The sequence below is a fragment of the Lampetra planeri genome, chromosome 35 (genome assembly GCF_965212315.1).
Source record: "Lampetra planeri chromosome 35, kcLamPlan1.2.h2, whole genome shotgun sequence".
NCBI classification, from domain to species: domain Eukaryota; kingdom Metazoa; phylum Chordata; class Hyperoartia; order Petromyzontiformes; family Petromyzontidae; genus Lampetra; species Lampetra planeri.
In genome coordinates, this window is record NC_136141.1 from 5,355,129 (window position 1) to 5,367,197 (window position 12,069).

General features: G+C 57.6%; 1 protein-coding gene across 2 annotated transcripts in view; it reads left to right on the top strand.

Moving 5' to 3' along the window:
• Nucleotides 1-12,069, top strand: part of LOC144730321 (protein tweety homolog 2-like) — a 35,789-nt gene that overhangs the window by 14,173 nt on the left and 9,547 nt on the right. For both annotated transcript variants that reach the window (XM_078611053.1, XM_078611054.1), the window contains exons 3-6: nt 219-330; nt 5,885-6,177; nt 7,928-8,023; nt 8,428-8,500. In XM_078611053.1, coding sequence (XP_078467179.1) covers nt 219-330; nt 5,885-6,177; nt 7,928-8,023; nt 8,428-8,500 — 574 coding nt within the window. The remainder of the gene's footprint in view (nt 1-218; nt 331-5,884; nt 6,178-7,927; nt 8,024-8,427; nt 8,501-12,069) is intronic.

Sequence of the window (12,069 nt, forward strand, 5' to 3'; positions counted from 1 at the left end):
ATGGTGGTGGTGATGGTGGTGATGTTGGTGATGATGATGGTGATGATGATGGTGGTGATGTTGGTGTTGTTAATGATGGTGGTGATGCTAGATGTTGATGGTGTGATGGCGGTGATGGTGGTGATGATGATGGCGGTGATAGATGTTCATGGCGGTGATGGTGATGGTGGTGATGTTGGTGTTGTTGATGATGAAGATGGTGGTGATGGTGGGTGCAGGGTTGCTGTGGGTCTGGGTTTCTATGGAAACGGGGAGGCGAGCGATGGCGCCCAACGCTTCTGCCACGCGCTCAGCAGCGCCAATGGCACCCTGCACACAGCAGCCAGCCTGGTGAGTGAGACTCACCACACTCACTCACCACACTCACTCACCTCACTCACCACGCTCACCACACTCACCACACTCACCACACTCACCACACTCACCCTGCACACAGCAGCCAGCCTGGTGAGTGAGACTCACCACACTCACTCACCACACTCACTCACCACACTCACCACGCTCACCACACTCACCACACTCACCACACTCACCACACTCACCCTGCACACAGCAGCCAGCCTGGTGAGTGAGACTCACCACACTCACTCACCACACTCACTCACCACACTCACCACGCTCACCACACTCACCACACTCACCACACTCACCCTGCACACAGCAGCCAGCCTGGTGAGTGAGACTCACCACACTCACTCACCACACTCACTCACCACTCACCACACTCACCACACTCACCCTGCACACAGCAGCCAGCCTGGTGAGTGAGACTCACCACACTCACCACGCTCACCACACTCACCACACTCACCACACTCACCACGCTCACTCACCACACTCACTCACCACACTCACCACGCTCACCACACTCACCACACTCACCACACTCACCCTGCACACAGCAGCCAGCCTGGTGAGTGAGACTCACCACACTCACTCACCACACTCACTCACCACTCACCACACTCACCACACTCACCCTGCACACAGCAGCCAGCCTGGTGAGTGAGACTCACCACACTCACCACGCTCACCACACTCACCACACTCACCACGCTCACTCACCACACTCACTCACCACACTCACCACGCTCACCACACTCACCACACTCACCACACTCACCACACTCACCACACTCACCCTGCACACAGCAGCCAGCCTGGTGAGTGAGACTCACCACGCTCACCACACTCACCACACTCACCACACTCACTCACCACACTCATCCACTCACCCTGCACACAGCAGCCAGCCTGGTGAGTGAGACTCACTCACCACACTCACCACGCTCACTCACCACACTCACTCACCACACTCACCCTGCACACAGCAGCCAGCCTGGTGAGTGAGTCTGACCACACTCACCCACCTCGCTCACCACACTCACCACGCTCACCACACTCACTCACCTCACTCACCCTCACTCACTCACCCTGCACACAGCAGCCAGCCTGGTGAGTGAGACTCACTCACTACACTCACCACGCTCACTCACCACACTCACTCACCACACTCACCCTGCACACAGCAGCCAGCCTGGTGAGTGAGTCTGACCACACTCACCCACCTCGCTCACCACACTCACCACGCTCACCACACTCACTCACCACACTCACTCACCACACTCACCCTGCACACAGCAGCCAGCCTGGTGAGTGAGACTCACCACACTCACCTCGCTCACTCACCACACTCACTCACCACACTCACTCACCACACTCACTCACTCACCACACTCACCACACTCACTCACCACACTCACTCACTCACCCACTCACCACCCTCACCACATTCACTCACCACCCTCACTCACCACACTTACTCACCTCGCTCACCACACTCACTCACTCACCACACTCACCACACTCACTCACCACACTCACTCACTCACCACACTCACCACACTCACTCACCACACTCACTCACTCACCCACTCACCACCCTCACCACATTCACTCACCACCCTCACTCACCACACTTACTCACCTCGCTCACCACACTCACTCACTCACCACACTCACCACACTCACTCACCACACTCACTCACTCACCACACTCACCACACTCACTCACCACACTCACTCACTCACCCACTCACCACCCTCACCACATTCACTCACCACCCTCACTCACCACACTTACTCACCTCGCTCACCACACTCACTCACTCACCACACTCACCACACTCACCTCATTCACTCACTACACTCACTCACTCACCACACTCACTCACCACACTCACTCACCTCGCTCACCACACTCACTCACCACACTCACCACACTCACCTCATTCACTCACCACACTCGCCACACTCACTCACCACACTCACCACACTCACTCACCACACTCACCACACTCACCTCATTCACTCACCACACTCACCTCATTCACTCACCACACTCACCTCATTCACTCACCACACTCACCACACTCACTCACCACACTCACCACACTCACCTCATTCACTCACCTCACTCATCACGCTCACCTCACTCACCTCACTCACCACACTCACCTCATTCACTCACCACACTCACCACACTCACCACGCTCACTCACCACACTCACTCACCACACTCACCCTGCACACAGCAGCCAGCCTGGTGAGTGAGACTGACCACACTCACCCACCTCGCTCACCACACTCACCACGCTCACCACACTCACTCACCACACTCACTCACCACACTCACCCTGCACACAGCAGCCAGCCTGGTGAGTGAGACTCACCACACTCACCTCGCTCACTCACCACACTCACCACACTCACCCTGCACACAGCAGCCAGCCTGGTGAGTGAGACTCACCACACTCACTCACCTCACTCACCCTCACTCACTCACCCTGCACACAGCAGCCAGCCTGGTGAGTGAGACTCACCACACTCACCACGCTCACCACACTCACCACACTCACCACGCTCACTCACCACACTCACTCACCACACTCACCACGCTCACCACACTCACCACACTCACCACACTCACCACACTCACCCTGCACACAGCAGCCAGCCTGGTGAGTGAGACTCACCACGCTCACCACACTCACCACACTCACCACACTCACTCACCACACTCATCCACTCACCCTGCACACAGCAGCCAGCCTGGTGAGTGAGACTCACTCACCACACTCACCACGCTCACTCACCACACTCACTCACCACACTCACCCTGCACACAGCAGCCAGCCTGGTGAGTGAGTCTGACCACACTCACCCACCTCGCTCACCACACTCACCACGCTCACCACACTCACTCACCTCACTCACCCTCACTCACTCACCCTGCACACAGCAGCCAGCCTGGTGAGTGAGACTCACTCACTACACTCACCACGCTCACTCACCACACTCACTCACCACACTCACCCTGCACACAGCAGCCAGCCTGGTGAGTGAGTCTGACCACACTCACCCACCTCGCTCACCACACTCACCACGCTCACCACACTCACTCACCTCACTCACCCTCACTCACTCACCCTGCACACAGCAGCCAGCCTGGTGAGTGAGACTCACTCACTACACTCACCACGCTCACTCACCACACTCACTCACCACACTCACCCTGCACACAGCAGCCAGCCTGGTGAGTGAGTCTGACCACACTCACCCACCTCGCTCACCACACTCACCACGCTCACCACACTCACTCACCACACTCACTCACCACACTCACCCTGCACACAGCAGCCAGCCTGGTGAGTGAGACTCACCACACTCACCTCGCTCACTCACCACACTCACTCACCACACTCACTCACCACACTCACTCACTCACCACACTCACCACACTCACTCACCACACTCACTCACTCACCCACTCACCACCCTCACCACATTCACTCACCACCCTCACTCACCACACTTACTCACCTCGCTCACCACACTCACTCACTCACCACACTCACCACACTCACTCACCACACTCACTCACTCACCACACTCACCACACTCACTCACCACACTCACTCACTCACCCACTCACCACCCTCACCACATTCACTCACCACCCTCACTCACCACACTTACTCACCTCGCTCACCACACTCACTCACTCACCACACTCACCACACTCACTCACCACACTCACTCACTCACCACACTCACCACACTCACTCACCACACTCACTCACTCACCCACTCACCACCCTCACCACATTCACTCACCACCCTCACTCACCACACTTACTCACCTCGCTCACCACACTCACTCACTCACCACACTCACCACACTCACCTCATTCACTCACTACACTCACTCACTCACCACACTCACTCACCACACTCACTCACCTCGCTCACCACACTCACTCACCACACTCACCACACTCACCTCATTCACTCACCACACTCGCCACACTCACTCACCACACTCACCACACTCACTCACCACACTCACCACACTCACCTCATTCACTCACCACACTCACCTCATTCACTCACCACACTCACCTCATTCACTCACCACACTCACCACACTCACTCACCACACTCACCACACTCACCTCATTCACTCACCTCACTCATCACGCTCACCTCACTCACCTCACTCACCACACTCACCTCATTCACTCACCACACTCACCACACTCACCACGCTCACTCACCACACTCACTCACCACACTCACCCTGCACACAGCAGCCAGCCTGGTGAGTGAGACTGACCACACTCACCCACCTCGCTCACCACACTCACCACGCTCACCACACTCACTCACCACACTCACTCACCACACTCACCCTGCACACAGCAGCCAGCCTGGTGAGTGAGACTCACCACACTCACTCACCTCACTCACCCTCACTCACTCACCCTGCACACAGCAGCCAGCCTGGTGAGTGAGACTCACTCACCACACTCACCACGCTCACTCACCACACTCACTCACCACACTCACCCTGCACACAGCAGCCAGCCTGGTGAGTGAGACTGACCACACTCACCCACCTCGCTCACCACACTCACCACGCTCACCACACTCACTCACCACACTCACTCACCACACTCACTCACCACACTCACTCACCACACTCACTCACTCACCACACTTACTCACCTCGCTCACCACACTCACTCACTCACTCACCACACTCACCACACTCACCTCATTCACTCACTACACTCACTCACCACACTCACTCACCACACTCACTCACCTCGCTCACCACACTCACTCACCACACTCACCACACTCACCTCATTCACTCACCACACTCACTCACCACACTCACTCACCTCGCTCACCACACTCACTCACCACACTCACCACACTCACCTCATTCACTCACCACACTCGCCACACTCACTCACCACACTCACCACACTCACTCACCACACTCACCACACTCACCTCATTCACTCACCACACTCACCTCATTCACTCACCACACTCACCACACTCACTCACCACACTCACCACACTCACCTCATTCACTCACCTCACTCATCACGCTCACCTCACTCACCTCACTCACCACACTCACCTCATTCACTCACCACACTCACCACACTCACCACGCTCACCACGCTCACCACACTCACCTCACCCACCTCACCCACCTCACCCACCTCACTCACCACGCTCACCTCACTCACCACACTCACCTCACCCACCTCACTCACCACACTCACCACGCTCACCTCACTCACCTCACTCACCACACTCACCTCATTCACTCACCACACTCACCACACTCACTCACCACACTCACCACTCACCTCACCCACCTCACTCACCACACTCACCTCACCCACCACGCTCCCCGTGCTCACCACACATCCTCACCGCACCTCAGCCAGCCAGCCATCTCTCACCAACCACCTTGCCCTACCACCACCACCTCCCCTCACCACCTCCGCTCACCCTCCTCCAGGTGCTGAGCACGCACGACAGCGTGGGGGGGCCCGTCACGCAGGAGATGGAGCGTCTGGGCGAGGTGTTTGGAGGCCGCAGGGACCTGCTGTCGCGCCTGGAGGCCGCAAGGGGCCACGCGCTCACCCTCACGGCGGCCCTGCCCACCCTCCCCACGGGGGGGGTCTTCTCCCACGCGGGGGGCCCCGGGGCCCCCTTCCTCCCCCCCCTTGGTGGGGGGGACCCCGCCATGGGGGCCCCGCTACCCTCGCTGCAGCAGCTGTCCGAGGCCACCGCGGAGTTTGAGGGCTACAGGTGAGGGGCCGGGGGGGGAGGGGGAGGGTGAGGTTGGGGGTGAGGATCGGGGGGTGGGGGTCGGGGGGGGGAGGGGGTGAGGGTGGGGGGGTGGGGGTGAGGTTGGGGGTGAGGATCGGGGGGTGGGGGTCGGGGGGGGAGGGGGTGAGGGTGGGGGTGAGAATCGGGGGGTGGGAGTCGGGGGGTGGGGGGGTGAGGGTCGGGGGGTGGGGGGGTGAGGGTCGGGGGGTGGGGGGGTGAGGGTCGGGGGGTTGAGGGTGGGGGGGGGGTGAGGATTGGGGGGTGGTGGGGTGAGGGTCACGGGGTGAGGGGGTGGTAACCGAGGGGGGTGAGGGGGTGAGGGTCACCGGGTGGGTGAGGGTTGGGAACTGAGGGGGGGGTCTGTAACTCACTACTGCACCACCACCACCGCCGCCACCACCAAAGTTAAATCCTCAACTCGACCATCAATTCAAAAGATCCCCCGCATAGCCTGTAACAGGCTGTTGGGGCAGGCGCTGTTAGCGAGCACCTATGAAGGGCCGCACGGCACACGAGGGGGTGGGTGATCACCACCACGCCCGGCCACCTTTGTCTCTCCAGTGCTGATGTTTTACACGCCGCACCAGGTACTCATTTGAGGTCGAGTCGACCTAGGGGAGTCCAGCACCGGTTCAGACAATCTCCACCGGTGTTGGTGGCCGTGAGCGGGAATCGAACTTGGGTTTGGCGGATTCGCGGCGCGGCCCCCTAACCGCTGCGCCACCGTTCGCCAAGTCACCGCCGCCGCCACCACAAACAACTCCGCCGACGACGACGACACCGCGTCAGCAACATCGGAACAAACAAACAAACAACAACAACAAACAACATCGCCACGACGAGCAGCAACATCCACAGCCACGTGGAGCCGATCTCTGCAAACTCAGCTGCAATCGATACAGATCCATTAGTGGGGGGGGGGGGGTCATTGAGATGGGAGGAGGTGGGAGGGTGGGAGGGTGGGAGGGGTCACGGGGGTGGGAATTGCGTGGGGGGGGGGGGGTTGGGACTCGACCTGCGGTGCTTCTGGTGTGCTGCTGCCGTGCCGTGATGGAGCAGCGGTGTGGTGCGCTGCGATCACGGTGCGGCGTGCTCGCGCTGCTCGTGATGTGATCGCGGTGCGGTGTGGTGCAGTGCGGTGCTCACGGTGCGGTGTGGTGCAGTGCGGTGCTCACGGTGCGGTGTGGTGCGGTGTGCTTGCGGTGTGGTGCGGTGTGCTACTCACGGTGCGGTGTGGTGCGGCGTGGTGCGGTGTGCTTGCGGTGTGGTGCGGTGTGCTACTCACGGTGTGGTGCGGCGTGGTGCTCACGGTGCGGTGTGGTGCGGCGTGGTGCTCACGGTGCGGTGTGGTGCGGTGTGCTTGCGGTGTGGTGCGGTGTGCTACTCACGGTGCGGTGTGGTGCGGCGTGGTGCGGTGTGCTACTCACGGTGCGGTGTGGTGCGGCGTGGTGCGGTGTGCTACTCACGGTGCGGTGTGGTGCGGCGTGGTGCGGTGTGCTACTCACGGTGCGGTGTGGTGCGGCGTGGTGCGGTGTGCTACTCACGGTGCGGTGTGGTGCGGCGTGGTGCTCACGGTGCGGTGTGGTGTGGTGCGGTGTGCTACTCACGGTGCGGTGTGGTGCGGCGTGGTGCTCACGGTGCAGTGTGGTGCGGTGTGGTGCGGCGTGGTGCTCACGGTGCGGTGTGGTGCGGCGTGGTGCTCACGGTGTGGGCCCGTGTGCACCTGCAGGTGGCCAGGCACGCTGCTGCTGCTACTCGCCCAGCTGTTCTCCTGCCTGCTCGTGCTGCTGGGCATCGCCACGCGCGCTCCCTGCTTGCTCATCTCGTCAGTAGCACAAGGGTCTCATGGGGTCTCATGGGGTCCACACGGGGTCTCGTAGGGGTAACATGGGGTCCACACGGGGTCTCGCAGGGGTAACATGGGGTCTCGTAGGGGTAACATGGGGTCCACACGCACATGGAGGCCCATGGGGGGGGGGGGGGGGGGGGGGGGGGGAGTCCTACAAGGATCCCAGAGGGTCTCGCAGGGATCTCGCGTGAGTCCCACGGGGTCCCACGGGGTCCCACGGGGGTCACAGAGGGGCTCACAGGGGTCTGACGGGGGTGCCACAGGGGGTCCCGTGGGTGTCCTACAGGGGGAGGGGATTGGGGTAGAGGGATGATGGGGGTCCCTCACAGTAATGCGAATCTTGACGAAGGCTTCCCGGGGGACCTTTGTCTTTGTGCCAGGCTCACGGTGTTCGCCTCGCTCTCCCTGCTGCTGTGCTGGGCCTCGCTGGCGTTCGAGCTCGCGCTCGGCGTGGTGAGGACGGGCACTCACCACTCGCTCACCACTCACTCACCACTCACTCACCGCTCGCTCACCACTCATTCACTGCTCGCTCTCACCGCTCGCTCGCACTCTCACCCCGCTCACTAACACTCTCACCGCTCTCTAACACTCTCACCGCTCGCTCGCACTCTTACCATTCGCTCTCACCCTCACTTGCATTTTTACCACTCACTCGCACTTTCACCCGCATGCCCTCACTACTCACCCGCACTCACACCGCTCGCTCACACTCACACCACTCACTCTCACTCACTGCATTCTCACTCGCACTCTCACACCGCTCACTCGCACTCCATCACTCGGATTCACTCTCACTCACTGCTTGCTCGCTGCTCACTCTCTCTCTCTCACACACAGACCCTTCCTTTGACCCTCGAGGCTCTCAGAACCGGAATGTCGAGGTGGAGAGAGAGACCCCCAGACGTGCATGTCAATCGTCCTCGTTATTCGTCATCCTCGTTATTTCGCTCGTCCACTCCGGAGAGCCCCGCCGAGTCCTCAGGCTCGTTTCGTCTGAAGGGCCCTGCCACGTGTTCACAGCAGTTGGACAACGACGACGCTGCTGCTGCTGCTGCTGCTGCTGTGATCCCAACCCACTAAGTTGCGAGTGACCTTTCAGCAATGGGATATTTGGGCGAATACCGGCTTACAGTGCGTGCTTGTATTTAGTTACGGGAGGAAACTGGAGAATCCTGATGAAACCCCATGCAGAACAACAGGGAGAGAGCTTTCGTGACTGCAGGGATTCATCTTCTTGGTTCTTTCGGTGAAGTCACGTAGAATGGAAATAATAAAATAATAAAAATAAAACATAATACAATTCTCACGACGTTTCGGCCACAACGCAAGCAGCCGTCCTCAGGTGGAGAACATTTCCATTCTACGTGACTTTTCCGAAAGAACCAAGAAGAGGGAGAGAGCGGACAACCTTCACAGAGAAAGTCGCCCGGTTCGGGAATGGAACTCTGGGAAAACCTCTTGCTACGAGGCGCCAGCGTCAACCACTGCAGTGCCACCTTGCGGACTTGAAAGCAGACAGGGACACCCTGGCACTGCACAGGCGGGGGGGGGGGTGTGTGCGTGGGGTGTTTCCGTGGTGTTGCGTGTGCGTGACCACGACATACAACGACAACGCAGCGAGGTGGCACAGGCGGTCACCCCATGGCACCTGGGTCTGTCCCGTGACCTCCTTGCCAACAGCGAAACCTTCCACACTTCACGCGATGGCCTCCAAGCGCACCTAGCCTGGCACAAGCGCTGTGATGACATCACCACCACTTGGTGGTGAAGTGCGGCTGTTGTTATTGTGTGTGTGTGATCGTGTGTGTGTGTGATTGTCTTGGTGGTGTGTGTGTGTGTGATTGTCTTGGTGGTGTGTGTGTGTGTGATTGTCTTGGTGGTGTGTGTGATTGTCTTGGTGGTGTGTGTGATTGTCTTGGTGGTGTGTGTGTGTGTGATTGTCTTGGTGGTGTGTGTGATTGTCTTGGTGGTGTGTGTGATTGTCTTGGTGGTCGTGTGTGTGTGTGATTGTCTTGGTGGTGTGTGTGATTGTCTTGGTGGTGTGTGTGTGATTGTCTTGGTGGTGTGTGTGTGTGATTGTCTTGGTGGTGTGTGTGTGATTGTCTTGGTGGTGTGTGTGATTGTCTTGGTGGTGTGTGTGTGTGTGATTGTCTTGGTGGTCGTGTGTGTGTGTGATTGTCTTGGTGTTGTGTGTGTGTGTGATTGTCTTGGTGGTGTGTGTGTGTGCGATTGTCTTGGTGGTGTGTGTGTGTGTGTGTGATTGTCTTGGTGGTGTGTGTGTGTGTGTGTGATTGTCTTGGTGTGTGTGTGTGTGATTGTCTTGGTGGTGTGTGTGTGATTGTCTTGGTGGTCGTGTGTGTGTGATTGTCTTGGTGGTGTGTGTGTGTGCGATTGTCTTGGTGGTGTGTGTGATTGTCTTGGTGGTGTGTGTGTGTGTGATTGTCTTGGTGGTGTGTGTGTGTGATTGTCTTGGTGGTGTGTGTGTGTGTGTGATTGTCTTGGTGGTGTGTGTGTGTGTGTGTGATTGTCTTGGTGGTCGTGTGTGTGTGTGATTGTCTTGGTGGTCGTGTGTGTGATTGTCTTGGTGGTCGTGTGTGTGTGTGTGTGATTGTCTTGGTGGTCGTGTGTGTGTGTGTGTGATTGTCTTGGTGGCGTGTGTGTGTGATTGTCTTGGTGGTGTGTGTGTGTGTGTGATTGTCTTGGTGGCGTGTGTGTGTGTGATTGTCTTGGTGGTGTGTGTGTGTGTGTGTGATTGTCTTGGTGGTGTGTGTGTGTGTGTGTGATTGTCTTGGTGGTCGTGTGTGTGTGTGATTGTCTTGGTGGTGTGTGTGTGTGTGTGATTGTCTTGGTGGCGTGTGTGTGTGATTGTCTTGGTGGTGTGTGTGTGTGATTGTCTTGGTGGTCGTGTGTGTGTGTGATTGTCTTGGTGGTCGTGTGTGTGTGTGTGTGATTGTCTTGGTGGTGTGTGTGTGTGTGTGATTGTCTTGGTGGTGTGTGTGTGTGATTGTCTTGGTGGTCGTGTGTGTGTGTGTGTGATTGTCTTGGTGGCGTGTGTGTGTGATTGTCTTGGTGGTCGTGTGTGTGTGTGTGTGATTGTCTTGGTGATGGTGTGTGTGTGTGATTGTCTTGGTGATGGTGTGTGTGATTGTCTTGGTGTGTGTGTGTGTGTGTGTGATTGTCTTGGTGATCGTGTGTGTGTGTGATTGTCTTGGTGATCGTGTGTGTGTGTGATTGTCTTGGTGGTGTGTGTGTGTGATTGTCTTGGTGGTGTGTGTGTGTGTGTGTGATTGTCTTGGTGGTGTGTGTGTGTGTGTGATTGTCTTGGTGGTGTGTGTGTGTGTGATTGTCTTGGTGGTGTGTGTGTGTGATTGTCTTGGTGGTGTGTGTGTGTGATTGTCTTGGTGGTGTGTGTGTGATTGTCTTGGTGGTGTGTGTGTGTGTGATTGTCTTGGTGATCGTGTGTGTGTGTGTGATTGTCTTGGTGGTGTGTGTGTGATTGTCTTGGTGGTGTGTGTGTGTGATTGTCTTGGTGATCGTGTGTGTGTGTGATTGTCTTGGTGGTGTGTGTGTGTGATTGTCTTGGTGGTGTGTGTGTGTGATTGTCTTGGTGGTGTGTGTGTGTGATTGTCTTGGTGGTGTGTGTGTGTGTGATTGTCTTGGTGGTGTGTGTGTGATTGTCTTGGTGGTGTGTGTGTGATTGTCTTGGTGGTGTGTGTGTGTGTGTGATTGTCTTGGTGGTGTGTGTGTGTGTGATTGTCTTGGTGATCGTGTGTGTGTGTGTGATTGTCTTGGTGGTCGTGTGTGTGTGTGTGATTGTCTTGGTGATGGTGTGTGTGATTGTCTTGGTGGTGTGTGTGTGTGATTGTCTTGGTGGTCGTGTGTGTGTGTGTGATTGTCTTGGTGATCGTGCGTGTGTGTGTGTGATTGTCTTGGTGATGGCGTGTGTGTGTGATTGTCTTGGTGGTGTGTGTGTGTGTGTGATTGTCTTGGTGATCGTGTGTGTGTGTGTGATTGTCTTG